The following is a 20,033-nucleotide window of genomic DNA, read 5'->3' as shown; positions in this document are numbered from 1 at the left end:
AAGCTGTCAAGATGTAGCATCACGGGAAACTGTCGTAGGTGGTGTTTCTGCTCCATGAGAATCCCTCGGCTCTTCTGTGCATGAAACAGTAACACGTGCTGCTTCTTTGAGCTATCAATTTTTCCTCACCACTGTATTCTCCTGACATAGCAACCTGTAACTTGTTCCTCTCTCCTTGGGTGGAGAAACCATCTGGGGCTGGCATTTCGAGAAAGAATTTTTACATAGAGGATTTCATATACAGCAAAAATGCAGAGTTCTGCAGCGAAGATCTCTACCAAGTCATCTATCATGGTGAAGAATGTCATAACCAAGTTTCAATTTGCAGCTTCTGTTTTTTCAAGGTGATGGTTAATACTTTATGATTGCTCATCATATGTAAATCCCTGTTACCACACCCACATATGCCCACAATTAATCTTCCATGAAAATTATCTACTTAACTGTCTGAACAGTTCTTTCAACTTTCCTTTAACCATAATTGACAGATTGGTCTGCTTCTCTTTCTCTATTAACTTTCTGTTGTGGGATAGAAATTTACAACTTATGAAAAGGAAAGCATGCTGCTGTCTAAACAAGGACATCCCAAAAGCATATTTTAATTATTGTGCTCTGCAGCTTGCATGAATTTCAGAAACAATATCTTATTTCAAGGGTCACCTCTCAGCTGTGTTGAAAATATTAATTCTTCAGTTGATTTCAGCATTGCCTTGTAATCATCAAAACTGAAGGAGAATAAAATGCAAAATAAGAAAGTGTTGTGATTAGTAAAATAAGTTAAGCTCCAATTTCAGAAGATTTGTGTTTGATATTATGAACATTTATACAAATGTTCCTACATTGGAAATGGTTTTTGACATCACAGACAAATACATAAATTTATAAATATGACTCATGTCAATACAGAGGACTCACTATACTTGTTCGAAGAAATTGTATGTCGGAATAATTTTTGGATTTACAACAAAAGAGAGGTTTAGTGATGCCAACTGTTTATCAGAGGGTCTTGTTAGTACCATTTTTGCCTGCTTATAAGAAGAGGTTTCTTCCCAAATTCATCATTCGAAAACTATAGGGTCATCTTATATTTACGTTTTAAGCAATTGCTGCTCAGGTCAATGTTTTTACATTATTTAATAGATTTCATGTTGCTGTTGTCTTACATGTACTTACGAAGCTTGGCCTATTAAGGTTGCTTGCAGATTTAATCTGAAGAAGTTGGAAGGGGAGGTAGTACAGATGATACTCGTGTTTGAGCAGGTTTGGGATTTCCTGATACGCTGAAGTGCTCGATACAATATTGATCTTGCTCGAACAGTAGTGTGACATGACTTGTGTGGTGTTAATGCAAGGGATACCCAAGAAACTATGAACTAGCCACCACAGCAATCCATTGCTCGACGTAAAATTTGACAATTTTATGAAACACAGAATGACATAGAACTTAATGCTTTTATGAAATCAGTGAAAAAAAAAAAAACAGTCTCGATCGCGATGTTTTAGGCCATCTTCAGGCAGCACCATCAGCCGAAGTTGACAATGCGTAGAACAGTCATTTGACCTCAGTCGCTGAAGCTGTTGACTAAGGTCAGCTAACTGTTCTATGCATCGTCAACTCCAGCTGATGGTGCTCTCTGAAGATGGCTTTAATCTAGGCCAAAATCGGCCATTTTAATAAAATAAACATTGCAATGAAGAGTATTTATTTACTGATTTTATATAGATTACAAAATCGCTGCTTTCCCAAAATTGTTGTCAAAATTTTTTAATGCTTTTATCTTACAAATTCATGTTTTATTTGAACAGGTTTGCAATAAAAGTTCTCATCCATTTGTGGCTACCATGTAAAAAACATTTATGGTGCTTGTCAAGTTAATATTGAAAGGTGAAAAAGTTGCCCTTCAAAAAACATTACTTGATTCTGAATGCAACTCAATATTTTATATGATTATGAGCTACTGTAATGATTTAGCAAGTGGGTTACACATAAGAAATTTGATCGCTTTTCACATATTGAATGCTGGGTAAAAATATTACCACCTTTTAATGAGCTTTAAAAGAAGATGGTGACAAGCAAAAATTATCCGGGAATAAGTGGCTAAAAATAAAAATAAAATAAATCATGTTAAAGTGACTATAATTGTTAACGTGAGAATAAATTACAGTGGCAAGACCCATTGTGGAGAAAATGCCAACAGATGTTGAGAATGTTACTGACTTGTGATTGCTATCTTTTATTTCTATAACAGAGGGAAACATTCCACGTGGAAAAAATATATCTAAAAACATTTATATATTAGTTGGTGTTGTTATATATGACTTGCACCGTAGAAGATATTCCAGTCCATGTTTCACAGTTCCTCAGCACAGTATTATGGAAGATTAAGAGTTGGGGGGGTGGGGGTTGGGGGACGACAGTGATACCAGCTTGGCTGAGAACTAGGATGGGCGTGGGGTGGGAAGTAGTGAACAGGCAACAGAGTACATAATGCTGCCTGAATCCTTTTGAAGTGACTTTAAAATTGGACAGATACAGAACAATAGTCTACATTTCTGCAGGACACAGTAAAGCCTAGATAGGGGCCAGTGGTGTACTACGTTTTTCCCGTAATAATATTGTTGATGCTCACTGTGAGATACAATGAGAATGAAAGGGGGTGTGTCAACTGATGGTTCTGCACAGCCAATGTGAGAGTGGTGGGCAGACAATACGTTTAGAAACAAGAAACATTGTAACATTCTCATGTCAGTATAGAAGCAAAATCCGATATGCATTGGGGAAAAAACAGCTGCATTCTCAGGTTCCACTGTAACCACAACCTCAAATATCACAACATGTTTAGAAGAGCGTATGTTTGTAACAGTGAAAATATAAATTTCACAACTATTAGCATGATGGTGACGATTAAAAATAGTGATACCACAGACGACAGGCTTAGTAAGCAATAAAGGTAGTGAAGATAAAAATTAATGTAAACCATTTCTTTTTTTTCCTTGTATTATCAAAATGTAGACAGTAAGAAGCCTGGTGTTGGTGGTGGTGGTGGTGGTGGTCTTCAGTCCTGATACTGGTTTGATGCAGCTCTCCATGCTACTCTATCCTGTGCTAGCTGCCTCATCTCCCAGTATGTACTGCAGCCTACATCCTTCTGAATCTGCTTAGTGTACTCATCTCTTGGTCTCCCTCTACAATTTTTACCCTTCACACTGCCCTCCAGTACTAACTTGGTGATTCCTTGAAGCCTCAGAACATGTCCTACCAACCGATCCCTTCTTCTAGTCAAGTTTTGCCACAAACTCCTCTTCTCCCCAGTTCTATTCAATACCTCCTCATTAGTTATGTGAGCTACCCATCTAATCTTCAGCATTCTTCTGTATCACCACATTTCGAAAGCTTTATTCTCTTCTTGTAAAAACTATATATCATCCCCTGTTTCACTTCCATACATGACTATGCTTCATACAAATACTTTCAGAAACGACGACTTCCTGACACTTAAACCTGTACTCAACGCTAACAAATTTTTCTTCTTCAGAAACACTTCCCTTGTCATTGCCAGTCTACATTTTATATCCTCTCTACTTTTACCATCATCAATTATTTTGCTCCCCAAATAGCAAAACTAGAAAAATCTAGGTCTGACAGCAGCCTACTAGCTTCTTCAAAGATGGAATCGACCAGCTAGTGTCACAATGGGATAAATGTGCCAACAGTTTTGGTGGCTATTTTTGAATATGTGTAACGTGTATAGGTAAATTTTTGAGTTAATAAAGTCATTATTGTTACTTTGCACTAGTGATCGGGTGTCACTCCACACACACACACACACACACACACACACACACACACACACACACACACACACACACACACACACACACCACCTGTGTCCCTACAAGGCACTAGCCGGATGTACTGCAGACTGTATTATTCACAACAGCTCCTGCCTTTCAAAAATCTTAGAAAGAAACATAATTTCAGGTAGCTGTAGATAGAATAGTGAAATACGTGTTAAATGACAATATATGATCCTAATAATGTTACGGCACAACTGGATCATATCTGAAAAACAACAAGGCTGTGGGTAACTTGAGACCATTTCTACACATCTTATGGCACCATATAATGTTTAGTTACCACAGCAATTCATTAATAGTGTCTGGGTGTAATGAAAATTGCTGACAAGCCCCATATCATTGTGCTAAAGAAGGTTAAAACACTTGTGTTACATTTCTGAGAAGATACGTTTGATGTTGTTCTTTAGAGCAGGACCACTGACATTCACTCCACCTTCTCTTCCACGGAAGGACACAGTTTTCACGTGGACTGCAGCCCATCATTTAAAGTAATATTAGTCAGTAAGCCCCATCAGTTGTGCAGAGGACAAACATGTCACTTAGTGATGTATCTGAGTGGGAAACTTGTGACTTATTCTGTTTTGAAGCCCAGTATTTCAGGTGAAGGAATGGAAATGTATCAGAATATGAAAAACACTACAATATTTCAGAAAAAAGTCATGTGTGTTGGTTTCCAACTAGACCAGTCTGGAAGTTAACATTGTGAGACAGTTGTGGCATTGTTCATTCACAATTGGGACAGCTTTGTGATAATTTGTAACTGAAGAAGACTGGATTAATCAGTAACAAATGCTTCCCCTCACTCACCACTAACTTACTTGAGATTTCTGTCATTGATTAGGATTTTCTAAATAACAAAGTAGGAAAACACATATTGCTACTTACTGTAAAGAAGACACATTAAGTTGCAGGCAGACACAATTAAAAAACACTTACATAATACCTTCAGCCACAGCCTTGCTTAGTAAAAGAGAGATACACACACCATTCATACACATAAGCAAGCACACCTCATGCACACATGACCGCCAACTCCAGCATCTCGATTTGGAATGCAGCTATCATGTGGGATACAAGCAGCAGTCTGGAGGGGGTGGAAAAGGGGAAGGTATGGTAGTGTATGGGTGGGGAGAGAGGTGAACACTGTTAATGGAGTGTGCAGGAATTAGAATACCAACAGGCGCAGCTTCAAGAGCTCGTGGGGCAGAGAGATGAGGATCAAAAAAAGGAGAGGAGCAGGGAAAGACGGACAGATGCATTTGCAGAGGGCGGCAAATAAACAGGGTGGGAAATGGGAATCCCAATAGGTATGATAGGACAGAGGGATGGAAACTGTTGGGTGGAGGATGTGGGGACAGTATGCTGTCATAGCCTGAGGCCGGGAAATTTACAGGAGCGGAGAACGTGTTGTAAGGATAATGCCCATCTAAACAGTTAGAAAAGCTGGTGGTGGAGGGAAGGATCCATATGGCTCGGGCAGTGAAGCAGCCATGGAAATTAAGCATGTTATGTTCAGCTGTGTGTTGTGCCACAGGGTGGTTTACTTTGCTCTTGGCCACAGTTTGGCAGTGGGCATTCATCTTGGTGGACAGCTGGTTGTGGTCATACCAATATAAAAACCTGTGTGATGATTGCAGAAGAGTTGGTAAATGACAGGGCTGCTTTCACAAGTGGCTCGACCCCTGATAGGGTAGGATAAACCTTTCACAGGACTGAATAGGAAGTGCTGGGTGGGTGGATTGGGCAGGTCTAGCACCTGGGCCTTCCATAGGAATATGACCCTTGTGTCAAGGGGTTGGAATTGGGAGTGGCATAGTGATGGACTGGGATGTTGTCGAGATTAGCTTGGCGACGGAACACAACTGTAGGAGGGATGTAAAGGATCTTGGGTAGGATGTCTCTCATTTCAGGGTATGATGACTAGGTAATTAAAGCCCTAGGGTGGTTCTGTTGTTCCAGTCAAGGGTGGTGCTTGGTGATGAAGGGGACACTCTTTTGTGGCTGGTTCATGGGGGTGGTGGAAGAGTTGGATCTGTGAGAAAAAATGTCACAGGAGATCTATTTGCAGATTAAGTCTGGGGCATAGTGCCTGTCTGTGAAGGCCTTGGTGAGACCCTCAGTCTACTGAACATGGGAGTTTTTTGTCACTGTAGATAAGCCATTGCCGGGTGGCCAGGCTATGTGGGAGGGATTTTTTTGGTATTAAAGGGATGACATCTGTCAAAATGCAGCTTCTGTTTCTGGTTGGTGGGTTTAATGTGGACAGAGGTGCAGGCGAAGCCATCAGAGAGGAGGAGGTCAACATCTAGGAAGGTGGCACGCTGGGTTGAGGAGGACCACATGAAGTGGATGGCAGACAAGGTGTTGAGGTTCTAAAGGTACGAAGATAGGGTGTCCTGGCCCTGAGTCCAGTCTCATAGTCCTTCAGACACAAACCCACTCCCTCATTCCTCATACACCTTACTAACTTTATCCTAACCCAGAACTACTTCAACTTTTGCAGGGAAGGTATACAAACAAATCTACTGCGTGGCAATGGACACTCGCATGGCACCAACCTGTGACAACCCTTTTATGGGTCTTCAGAGGAGATTTTGCTAGTCTTGCAGAACACCAAACTGTTAATGTGTCAGGATTGGCGAGGAAGGGAAAGCAGTGGGCACCCGTTGAGGAGAAAAATTGAACATATTTTAAATGCATGGATGTTTAATGCCCTTAAAAAGGAAAGGCAGGCCCAGAGAAGCCCCCGAAACTGAATGGGCTGCTGCCCAAGGGAGCAGGAGAGGAGAGCGTCTGGTCGAATTGGAAGCTGCCAGCAGAAGAGAGCGGACGGCGTATCCACTCCTGGCGGCAGGCCGCGGCTCCACCCCCACATCATTGTTTCCAGCCAAGTTGTAGACATGCAGTTTGGTAGCGTCACCTCATCAGCAACATGTTAGTTTAGCTGCTGGTGGTTCGACATATGAGTTTCAAAGTGGTTCTGTCTGGTTTTGATCAACATGACTGATACGCTGCAACTGGCTGCCAGGCAGAAGGCACTGACAAACATCGAGTACAAAATAAAAATGGTACTGATGAACATCAAGTGAAAAATTTTTATACTACCAAATCCATTCAGTAATGGCCCTCACTGTACAAAACCCCTGGTCAGATTCGGGTTCAATCTGCACAGATGGGTGTTACCCTAACAACACATTCTCCTCTCCTGTAATTATCCTGGCCTCTGCCTACAGTGGCGTACTGACTGCGCACCTTCCACCCAACAGTTTCCATCCCTCTCTCGTATAATGTCCTTCCAATTCTCATCATCCAATCTGTTTATTTGCTGCCCTCTGCCAACACATTCGCACCTCTTTCTCCACTCCTCTCCATTTTTGCTCCTTTTTTCCCCCACCTCCCTTCTCCACAATCTCCTGATGCCGTACCTGTTGGCATTCTAGTACCTCTCTCCACCCCTACACTACTATCCCTTCCTCTTTTACACCCCCTCCAGATTGATGCTTGCATTCCACGTGATGCTGCATTCTGACCCAAGATGCTGGTGTTAGTGGTCATATGTGCTTGAGGTGTGGTTGCTTATGTGTATGAATGGTGTGTGTGTGTGTGTGTGTGTGTGTGTGTGTGTGTGTGTGTGTGTGTGTGTGTCTAGTACTGATGAAGGCTGTGGCCAAAGGATATATGTAAGTGTGTTTTGATTGTGTCTGTCTGCAACTTAACATGTCTTCTTTACAGTAAGTGGCAATCTGTCTTTTCCTACATTGTTGATATTCCTGCCTGGAGCTTCCATCATTTGGAGTTTTTGAATATTATGACATCATCAGCATATTAACAGCTACATACTCAGTTTGAGACAAGAATTCTCAGTGCCTGATTTCATACTGAGTTTCTCATTCAGGGTGACACTATCATGCTGCTTTGGGAAAAGACAACACTGGATCACTGATATCTGCACAAGTAGTGGCTGATTACATCGTAAGTGTAATTCACCAAAACTGGATATCGTACTGGAAAATGGAAATGAAGTCCCATGCTTCTTGACAGAGTGTAGGGGAACGATGGGGGAGACCTGAACTGCTGTACTACGCAAAGTCCTACTAAGAAATGAAAAATAACGACTGTATGGGGTATTTAAAATTTTATTGCATCATTATGTCTTGGCTAAGCAGGAACATGAGGCTGACTCGGAGTAGAATATAATAAAAAATGAGATAGTTAAAGCTAAAAAATTGTAGATGCATTAGTTCTCTCTCTGAAGTCATCAAATGCCTTTTCTCTTGTGTTTCAGAATGTATTTTAAGTTTCACCTTCATGATGTGTAAATAGTGTCAGATCACACAAAGAATGTCCCTGTTTTTCAGGCCAACATAGACATTAATTTATCATGTCAAGACCACCACCATATATAATAAACATCCACAGATTGGTTGTGATCTTGGCATAATAAATTTAACGTCTGAACATTTATAAGGTCACATTTCTATTTAATGGTACAGCAGAGCCTTGACAATCCGGCCCAATGCGGCGGAAGTTCAAGCCAGATGGGAAAAAAGCCAGATGGGCTGGAGTTCTACAAATTCTCATTTAAGGCTAGGTGTACCATTCAAAACATCCATTTTTTTTATATCATAATGTAGTACATGGTAGTTATAAGTGTTTGTTTTATAGATACTGCACCTTTCAAACATTATTACAGTAAACATAAAACAGTCTGCATTGTAAATTATGAATGTATGATTACACACATGTGAAAAGCCAGACCTAACAAAAAAAGATGAAACTTAAAGGTTTGAAATGTAAAAAAAAGTCTTCAATGGATGACTGTTTCCTTCCTTTAGCCCTGTTCTGTGCTGTAATATCCCTCCACTTACATAAGCAGATGATATCAACTGGTGTTGATTGCTTGTGCTCATTATGTATTGCAATGCAGCCTCAATCGTCATATAAGTTAGCTGCCGCCTCTTGTGTTACTTTCCCTGTCTCACCATTTACACAATATGGCTGTCATTTAGTTCATCAGATTCATCATTTGCCATCCATTCTGTGACATCCTCTGCATCAGCATCCTCACTGTCTGCTGGTACATTTTTGAGCAACGAAACAGTATCGTTTTCTTCTTTGACTTTGACACACACGGATTCAAAATTCAAATGTCCACCTTCTTCATCTAAAAGAATTTTCGAAGACTGTAAGGGTGATGATATGTTCGGAATCTCTTCCCATGCTTCGGCCAAATGATGTGTCATCTAGCAAGTCAATCCTTTTCAGAATTTGTTACGTAGACTTCGTTATTATATGTCACTGATATGAACGAACTGAAAACACAGCAGTGATAGTACTTCTTTAACATTCCAAGACTGCTCTGGTTCATTGGCTGACAAAGAGCAGTCACATTTGGTGGTAAAAATAACACTTTGATATCTTCATCTGTAAGACCATCATTGACAGGATACGAAGACGTGGTATCAAGAAGCAACACAGCTTCTCTTGGTTATGTTGTCTTTCAAATACTTCTCTGCAGCTGGTATGAATTCATTTTGGAACTAGGTTTTAAGGATTTCTCAATTCATCCATGCTTTCTTTTGATGAATGTAATTTAGGAGCAGTGACTTTACAGATTTTGAAAGTTCTAGGTTTCTATGATTTTCCTATTAATGTAAGCCCAAATTTGTGGTTGCATTACAGCAAGCCAATGTGATAACTCTTTCCTTACTTTCCTGATATGTGGGTGCCGCAGCTTCTTGTTTTGAAACAAGCATTTTTGAAGGGAGAATCTTATAATTTAAACCACTCTTATCACAACTGTACAATATTTGCCAAAAATCCCCTTCTTGACAGTTAACTCTAAAAGATAGTCCTTAAACAATCCTCTCCACTAATGATAAACTGGTGAATACAGGATCATTTTTTCCACCAATCCAACCATCCATCACTGGCAGTAAATTGTGAATCTCCTCCTCCTATTTGCTACTGAAATTGTGATGCTTTTTTCTGCCTTATCAGCCCAGTAACAGGCAAACCTTTTCTTGTGAAAGCACACGACTTTTCAATTTCTGCTCAATTTTTCTTCCAGTCTCCAACCATACTTTATGATACCCTTAACACCAAAGCAACAGGCATGACTGCTACCACAGAATCCAGCTGCATTACAGCATGTAATTTCTGATCCATAGTTATTACATGTTTTTTCCCCCATTTTTCACCCATTTTAGACTCTTTAAATAAAACACAAAGGACCACATAACACAATTCAAAAACAAGCACACTTTGAACCTCTTATACACAACTGAAGAAACAACAGAGCTGCTGTCTACGTATGTTAATTGCTCTTTGTGAGTGCTGAACGAGGGTTTCTTAGTATTGTTTGTTGAAGAAGTAGTTTCAGTAACGTATTCAATATTAACAATACATATGTATGTTCGAATTGTGACTCCCAGTATGGTAGAAGCTCAAAAGATGCAAAAAGCATTTTAAAAGACCACTAAGCATAGTAGCCAGTGCCTGCTTGCTTGCTTGCTTTACTTTGGAAATGCACTGCATGTACAATTAATTTATCCTCATTTTATCCCAGATAAATATTATTATGATATTATGGCATTATTATATTATTATGGTATACTGGGTAGTACAGACACTTAATAGCCACAAGCTAGATAGTTGAAAGTCTACTGCATGTCAATATTTTGAAAAATAGTCTGGCACAATATTCAGTTATTGTGTATGCTTTCTCAGTGGCAGTAAAATGTGAAGAGTAATATGTTTCAAGCAGTGACTGAAAGTTGCTATTCCACACTATCCTGTTTTCATAATCACATGACATTTTAAGTTAAAGTCACTCTAAAGCATGTCCCATGAGGAAATGTCAGTATTCATGGGTGTGAGAGGGATGATCATCCAGAGCAGAAAAGTCTAGTAAACATGGGCTCTAAAATGCATCTCTCAATAGCTATGAGCACTTCCATCTTTGTTACTGTGAAACAAATCTCTTCTACTGCAAGCTCTATGCTTTCCATATTTGGAGAGCTTGTGGTATGGACCAAAACAAGAAAAAAATGCCCAATAAATAAGTCCTATTGTGCACACCTTTGAGTTATTGTGAAACACATCTCTTCTACTGAACAAGTTGTCATAGTGCTTACAGTATGCATTTTAGAACCCATGTTTACTAGACAATTTTTTTGTTTTGATCCATAATACCTCATCCCTAAATATGGAAAGCAAAAAGGTTGCAATATAAGAGAAGACATGTTTCACAATATTGAAGATGAAGTAATTCTCATAGCTCTTAAGCTATTCATTATAGAGCCACTGTTAGGCTTTTTTGCTTCAAATGATCATTCATGACATAGCCCTAAATATTGTGACCATTCCTCCTGGACAACCTGTGTACACTGAGGAGACAAAAGTCATGGGACAGCAATATGCACATATACTGATGGTGGAAGTGTTACATACACAGTGTATAAAAGGGCAGTGCAGAGATCTACAATGTCAAGAGAGTGCCCAGAATACTAGGTTTCAGTCATTACCTCTCACCGTGGACACTGCAGTGGCTGACAGCCTTCACTTATTGACTGACAGCAGCAGCGTTTGCATAGAGTTGTCAGTATGAACAGTGAAACAACACTGCTTGAAATAACATACAAGGAACATATCTGTTAGGACAGTGTAGTGAAATTGGGCATTAATGGACTATGGGAGCAGACTACCAATCCGAGTGCTTTTGCTAACAGCATGGCATTGCCTGCAGCACTCTCCTGGGTGCATGACAATATCGGTTGGACCATAGATGACTGGAAAACCATGGCCTGGTCGGATAAATCCCAGTTTCACTTGGTAAGGACTGATGGCAGTGTTTGAGTATGGCACAGAGTCATGGAGCTATGGACCCAAGTTGTCAACAAGGCATTGTGCAAGCTGAACATGACTCCATAATGGTGTGGACTGTGTTTACACGGAATGGACTGGGTCCTCTGGTCCATCTGAATTGATCATTGTCTGGAAATGGTTATGTCTGGCTACTTGGAGAGCATTTGCAGCCATTTATTGGCTTCATGTTCTCAAACAATGATGAAATTTTTATGGACGATAATGCACAAAGTCATCGATCCGCAATTGTTTGTGGTTGGTTTGAAGAACATTATGGACAATTTGAGTGAAAATTTTGGCTATCCAGATCGCCCGACATGAATCCCATCGAACATTTATGGGATCTAACCATGAGGTCAGTTCATGCACCAAATCCTGCACTATCACTTTTGCAATTATGAGTAGCTATAGAAGCAGGGGATTTCCGACGAATTGCTGAATTCATGCCATGTTAGGTTGCTGCACTCTTATGGACAAACAGAGGCCCGACAACATCTTGGAAGGTATCTCAAAGCTTTTGTCACCTCAGGGTATTAGCACTTATTAAAGTGCACTTGATGATGGGCAAGATGAACATAGCCACACATTTAATTTAATTTAATTTACAAACGAAACCATTAAGTTTGTGGAATGTTTGTTATTTACTTTTATTGGTGCCTGTTCATCTTAATATTTGTTTTATGTACAAATATAAACCGGTATGTAATTCTAAAACATAGAAGTATGTTTTTTTACAACATTTGGTCTGTTAGGAAAAAAAAACTACGTGTTAGATTAAAAAAAAAAAGTTGTACAGGTGTATGTTGGTTATAGTGATGTATTTTCAAAAAAAGTTATTTTCATTTACAGATGGCACTGAAAATCCGACAGGAGTTATTTGGAGAAAATAATCTTCACGTTGCTATAGCCCATGAGGATTTAGCGTACGCTCTGTATGTTCACGAGTACAGCTCTGGCAGGTTCGGACTGGCTAGGTAAGGCTTAATTTTAAGGTAATATGTTTATAACACGAGGACATGATCACCGACTATGGACAATGTAGTGAGTGTTTTGTTCTATCTAGTTAAATGTCGGATAGTAATATTAGCAGTGAGGAATGTTTATCATCATGATACAGATGGATGCATCACTAGGTGCTTTCCCCAAGTGTGAAAATCCCATTGCCTTCCTCACAGATCAGAAACTATTGATTTAATTTGATGTTGATAAGCTAGGTAATTATTTGATTTAATTTTGATTATGATTTTGCACTGACATAACCAGATTTCATCACATTAATGGTGGAATTTTGATAGGTATTACAGTGACTCACTAAAAGTTGCTGAAGCTACTGGCAAACTTCCATTCTTTGATTAATTATTTTCATGGTCTGTGCATCATGCTCACAACAACTGACTATAATGAAGTATTTGTTAATGAATATGTCACCATAAGAGACTGTGTGATAGTGTTTTGTTATGTATGGTTATTTTTTCAGGGAACATGCAAATATTGCAATCCAGATAATGCAGAACATTCTCCCAGAAGATCATCTGATGTTGGCATCAGTGAAGAGGGTCAAAGCTCTGGTCTTGGAAGAAATAGCACTCGATGGACTTTTATCCAGCTCTGGTATGATCATATCTTAGAAGGAATGGTAGACATACTGCGAAATCACTTGAAAAAATAGATCAGCAAGCCACTTTAAAAGTAGCTGATATGTTTTTCCAAATAATTTCATCCATAGCCACAGAGCTCAAAATGTTATGGATAAAATAATGTTAGGACATTTTTCTTTGTTTTAAAACATGTTTACTACTATTCAGATCTATGGAGATACTCATGTGCATGCTGTCAGGAATTATATCTTCCTTCTTTTTATTGTAGTCATTCTGCGCACACAGTTTGTAATTGCTTCTCTCAGATAAAATTTGTTCATTGTTTTTCATTTCGTAAAGTTCATTTTCAAGAAGTATGGAAAATGGGAGAAGGCACAGCTTCTTTGGAAGGTCAGTAATAGAAAACTTATGAATTTGAAACAAAAATAACTTTTATTAGCACATTTAATTACAAAATATAGTTAATTTAACTTTTTAAACACAGATTTGCATGCAATACTGACATCTCTTAAAACATGACTATTTTCCTGCTCAGAAATGTAGCATTTTCTGTGACCATAAGCAAGGTTTTAGTTTGTGAATGTTGGATTTCAGGATAGTCTCTTAAAGTTCTTGAGCAGTTGAAGGTTTATTAACGTAATCCCTGTCTTTCAGATACCCTCGCCAAATGAAGTTTGTTGCCATTATATCATTTGAACCCAGAGGACAAACCAGTCAACATTTAAGATTATTTGAGCACCAAAAATTTGTTGCAGGATATCTGTAGTTGCCCTAAGTGTGTGGTCAAAGGTTTTGTTCTGTTGGAACCATGCCTCTGTCTTCCATGACCTCTGCTCTAAGTAAAGATGCTCGTGATTCTTTCTGGCTAACTCCACTCATTTTCAGAGAAATATTGCATGATAACTCTTTCAGCAAAACTGATATTCCAAGTAACACATTTCTAGGGCTGCTGAAATTCTTAGTACTCTGAAATCCGTAGTTTTCTTTTTCTCTTCATGCATCCATTTAAATGAAAATAGGTGTTCTCAGTCAATATCAGGTTGTTCTAAAAGTGATTATACTTTATTCATTGTTTAATTTGAATGATGTACTGCAGCTGCTTCTGAGCATCTGAGGGCTGTAAAGCTCAAATCATTTGATTCTGTTTTGAAGCATTTTTAAATCTGCTTTCAGAATCTTTGAAGTGATGATGTGGCATGCCTAGTAGACCAATGCAACATTGGGTAGAAGCAAATGTATCTTCAGGAGTGCTCATCTCAACAGTTACCACAATTCTATTAGTGTTGACTGTGTCCTTGAACCTCTTTCTGGAAGACTCTTAATTGATCAAAGATCTTTCTAACATAACAAGTTTCCAAATGATGTTACTGCAGGGAGACACTTTGATATTAAACAATTTCCTGTATGTCCTCTGAGTTGCAATAATTGAAAAGATAAAACAGGGTGTATATGCTCTGGAAGATATGGGAAAAAACCGGGAATCTTTTCACCTGGGAGAAAACTGGGAAAAACATGGAATTTTTCAGAATTCTTGGAATTTTTCAGTGTTTTAGTTTTCAATTAATTTTTGTAATTTTGATTGCTAACAACTGATAGCCTAATAAAGAATAATACTCTACCTGCTACTGCAGAATTATATTGCAGCAATGAAATGTAAAAGAGAAAAAAAAGTTAAACTTAAGTTGCAAAGGAAATGCACCATTTACAACAAAATAAACTGCACACTCAAGTGTCTGGCAACAGCAAAATGTGTTAAAGGTATTAGGACAAAAGACTATGCAATATTTCATAACAGCAAACTGCTTGCGATGAGCGTGACGTCACAATTGTTTACGTTAGGCCAGATGCCAGCAGGCTCATTTGGCTGCGGAGCTGAGTCACATACGAACAGTAAATTCTCCTGCTTCTGGCTACTTGAAGTGTGGGTGTAGCAACCAGCCAGATACTACCCGGAACATTTTTTCTGGTACGCAGTGTTTACATTTAGTGATTTTGCTCTTTCCTCTCCGTTTACAGATCTCATGCCAAATGAAAACAAAACGGTTTACTGTGGCCGGGAGCCATCAATTGAATTAAAATAGATTCACCTAACTACAGAAGTCTAAAATACGTTATTCGTTCAGTTTTTTGCTTTTATTTTATTTCCAGATTTGTAATAGTCAGGCATTAATCAACAAGCAGAACGGTGAAGTTATTTTCTTCAGTTTGCTGAAGAAATTTGGCTGTTATTAATCTTTTCTGCTGGGGCAGTCAATTTATTTGAAATGAAGTGGTTTTTGGCTAGTTTCAACTGTTTGCAGGATTTCAAGCACACATTTTCATCTTCTGGCATGTATGGCATTATCGATAATATAGAACCAAACGTGAGATAATGCGGTATTGGTACTCAAAGAAAATTTACACTTTGAAAACCACACTGCAAAGCGTAATATCAGAGTGAGGCCTACTTCACTGTGAATCTGGACTTACGAATATACACTTTAAGTGGAATTGGGTGTTTTAGTATGGTTTATGAAATTCTGATGCTCTTGGAGTATCATCTGATGTCCTGTTTCTTTTATGATGTTATGTAAGTTCTCTTAATGCTTTAAACGTGCAAACATACAGACTTCTTATGTCATCGTAGCTGTGCAAGGGCAGTAACAAGCTGCTGAAATGAACCTGTTTCTAATAGCTTGTGGGAAAATATTGCAAATGGTAGTTTGAAAAGTGCCACTTTCAATGCAAATTTCCTTTTATGCAAGATAAATTCTGTTGCGTGTGAGAATGTGTGATGAATTTCTTAAATCATAGAGCAGTTGACTCTTGTTTAAAACTTAAAATTTTACTGGCACATTTGTTTGAAAAAAAAAAGAGCAATTTATAAGTCAAAGTTTAGCTTTCCTGGTTGTTAATTGATCTTGGAGACCAGTATTATACGTGAAAGTGTAGCTTTTCTTGTAGCCACACTTGCACATTAATTTAATCCCTTAACTTTTCCTACTTGTGTGTTTGCGCCACTTAAGTGATGTTGCTGTTGACTGACTGCATCACGTGTTCTGTGCTCTGAATATCTGCTTTTGTTGGCTGGTGAGATCACATGACATCAGCTATGATTGACTTCCAAAAGGGCATCGCAATCTCGATTTCAATGCTTTGGAAATTAATGTGCTGTGTTTGGTGGAATTTGAATTTATACTTTTGTAATATGAAAATATGCAGTGTACTTGTCGCTGCACATCAGTTTTGTTTTTTCCCCTCTCGCAATCGTTTATTTATGTGCTGGGAAGTTCAAGCCAGTGCATGAAACATTAACCCTTCAGTGGATTGATAAGTTTCACAGCACCGAGGGAAAGTATCCTGTTACGTAACATGGAAAAAGTGTGTTTTCATCTGGGGAAAGTGTATTTTTAACCGGGAAAAATCCGGGATTTTTTTTTTTTCCTTATTCGTGTGTACACTCTGTAAAACAAAATATATGGTGCTTGAAAAAGAGTAATCTGATTTCACAAGGTTGTATTGTCTACATGAATGAAGATAAAAACAAGAGTTAGTTTTAACCTTTGCATAGGACTAAAGAGCTTTTCTTTTTCTTTTTTTCCTCAAAAGAAGCATCTGTTTTTATACGACTATATTTTTTACATACCTAGGGGTACTTTTTAGAATTACATTTTGGATAAACGTTTTCATTTACCTTTCACAGATGTTGAAAATGCTGTGCACTAGACACATGACAAACATCCAGACAATAGTCAGACTCACTCCACACTTTGTGAGCATGTCGTAAGTTGCTGCAGTCACTGGTGTTGCTATGCAGTGTCACAGTTGCCCAAAGTAGTAGAAACAGTGCAATATCCCACGGTGTGTGAGACTGTGAAACCTATCAGAATCAGAGTAATAGACCTATCTAGACTCTGTCACACTCTCTTTACAATCCCATGTTAACTGTAAATTATACAATGGAATCACTACCTTGAACTGCCGTAACGTAGAATTGTAAGGTGGGAAATAGCAGTGTCTTACTGTATAACTATCTGATGAATCAATAGAATAAATGAGTGAATTGAAGGGAATTATGTGCTCCTTCAAATAAAATGCAAATGAAACATACATCGAATATTTATTATATTAAATAATTACAAAGTATTAGTATCAACATTCTATGAAAAACAAAGTTAATTGCTGACGACAACTCACAAGTTAGGCAAGTGGAGGGATGGATACTGTGTCCTAGGTGCACATTAAATAGTTAATCCACTAGTATCCAACAACTGATTTAGAAACTCCAGTGGTCAATTGAATACCATACGAAACGATACTAAGGCATGAGTTGGGTTTAGCGGAGCTGTGACAGCAGTACCCTTACTGTCTAAAAATTAACCCCCATCTAGTGAGCCGTGCTGATGTATACACTCACTAGTCTGCTGTGGCAGTAAGTCGGAGGACCATGGTCATAGTGAAGAATCAGAATCTCACTCGTCAGGACTCGGACACTTCCAAGTGCTAAGACGTCTCGAACCAGTGATCTGTCCCCATTCATCAACAAACCAAGAGTGTCTCCTTTTCTTCCATCAGCTCACGATGTTGCAGTTTGTTCTAGTCTATCCTCAAATGCCAGTCAGGAGAAATTCCTTTTCGCCAGTAGTGTGTCAGTGACACATTTAACAAATCTCTACCCTGGAACGTCATCAGTCACAGGCCTTCCTTTCTAGTTTATCCTAAAAATTTCCATTTGACGGCAGCCGATGATGGGTGAATCAGAATATATTTTAACAATCTGAATTTCCTGGGACCAAACCACATTCAAAGACGTGTACTTTTACATCATAAGTTGTTGTTTCCCAGCAAGCACTTCAAGCTGTAGCCCTCGGCCATCTCGAGAGGCAAGTCTTGCCACAGACTGCTTGTGAAAAGACCTGGAAGGTTCCGTAAGCTTCTGTCTGTGGCCACTTGACACATGCAAGCAAGCACAAAGCTCTGAGTGCTCATGACACACCTGTCACATTCAGAGGAGTGTGCGAGCTATGCATTTCTCACATATTCACAGACTGGAACTATTAGCCCCTCTACCAATGACCACAGAAATTTTGTAAAATACATTTCCCTGTTACAATTCAACACAATGAGACATTAAGTAGAAGCAACCAGTGTCCTGCCTATTGCGGTCATGACAAGCTGCAGATAGATTAGATTAGATTAATACTTGTTCCATAGATCATGGATATGACACTTCGTAATGATGTGGAACATGTCAGGTTAATAAAAGACGTCTGTACAAGAAATTGCAATACACAAAATATTGCATGACACTTAATGTTTAAGCGCTCTTTTTTTTCCCTTTAATTTATATCTAAAAGTTCAGCCAGTGAGTAGAAGGAGTTGTCATCTAGAAATTCTTTTAATTTATTTTTAAATGTTGGTTGACTATCTGTCAGGCTTTTGATGCTGTTTCGTAGGTGACCAAAGACTTTTGTGGCAGCATAATTTACTCTTTTCTGTGCCAAAGTCAGATTTAACCCTGCATAGTGGAGATCATCCTTTCTCCTGGTGTTATAGCTATGCACATTGCTATTACTTTTGAACTGGGTAGGATTATTAACAACAAGTTTCATAAGTGAATATATATACTGTGAGGATCCCTAGATCCTTAAATAGATGTCTGCAGGATGACCGTGGGTGGGCTCCAGCAATTATTCTGATTACACGTTTTTGAGCAATGAATACTTTTCTACTCAACGATGAATTACCCCAGAATATGATGCCACACGAAAGCAGTGAATGAAAGTAGGCATAGTAAGCTAATTTACTGAGATTCTTGTCACCAAAATTTGCAATAACCCTAATAGAATACGTAGCTGAACTCAGACGTTTCAGCAGACCATCAATGTGTTGCTTCCAGTTTAACCTCTCATCAATAGCCACACCTAAAAATTTTGAAAATTCTACCTTAGCTACAGATTTCTGTTCGAAGTCCATATTTATTACTGGAGTTGTGCCATTTACTGTACGGAACTGTATATACTGTGTTTTATCAAAATTTAAAGATAGTCCGTTTGCTGAGAACCACTTAATAATTTTGTGAAAAACATCATTTACAATTACGTCACTTAGTTCTTGGTTTTTGGATGTTATTACTATACTTGTATCATCAGCAAAAAGAACTAACTTTGCATCTTCATCAATGTGGAATGGTAAGTCATTAATGTATATCAAGAACAGTGAAGGACCTAAGACCGAACCCTGTGGGACCCCGTTCTTGATAGCCCCCCAGTTTGTGGAATCAGCTGTTGTTTTAACATTACATGAATCACTTATTTCAACTTTCTGCATTCTTCCAGTTAAGTATGAATTAAACCATTTGTGCACTGCCCCCTCAAACCATAATGATTTAGCTTATCTAAAAGAATTCCATGATTTACACAATCAAAGGCCTTTGAGAGATCACAAAAAATACCAATGGGTGATGTCCAGTTATTCAGAGCATTTAATATTTGATCAGTGAAAGCGTATATAACATTTTCTGTTGAAAAGCCTTTCTGAAAACCAATCTGACATTTTGTTAGTACTTTATTTTTACAAGTATGGGAGGCTACTCTTGAATACATTACTTTCTCAAAAATTTTTGATAGAGCTGTTAGAATAGAGATTCTGCGATAGTTGTTGACATCCGTCGTATCCCCCTCAAACCATAATGATTTAGCTTATCTAAAAGAATTCCATGATTTACACAAT

At 38.6% G+C, this 20,033-nt stretch overlaps 1 protein-coding gene across 1 annotated transcript in view; it reads left to right on the top strand.

Moving 5' to 3' along the window:
• The window catches only part of LOC126273800 (amyloid protein-binding protein 2), a 117,629-nt gene that overhangs the window by 59,147 nt on the left and 38,449 nt on the right, over positions 1 to 20,033 (top strand). Inside the window, exons 7-8 of the mRNA XM_049977060.1 lie at positions 12,574 to 12,698; positions 13,202 to 13,335. Coding sequence (XP_049833017.1) covers positions 12,574 to 12,698; positions 13,202 to 13,335 — 259 coding nt within the window. The remainder of the gene's footprint in view (positions 1 to 12,573; positions 12,699 to 13,201; positions 13,336 to 20,033) is intronic.

Source organism: Schistocerca gregaria, chromosome 1 (genome assembly GCF_023897955.1).
Source record: "Schistocerca gregaria isolate iqSchGreg1 chromosome 1, iqSchGreg1.2, whole genome shotgun sequence".
NCBI lineage: Eukaryota > Metazoa > Arthropoda > Insecta > Orthoptera > Acrididae > Schistocerca > Schistocerca gregaria.
Note: the sequence above shows the minus strand (reverse complement) of the source record. Positions and strands in the feature narration are given on the sequence as shown.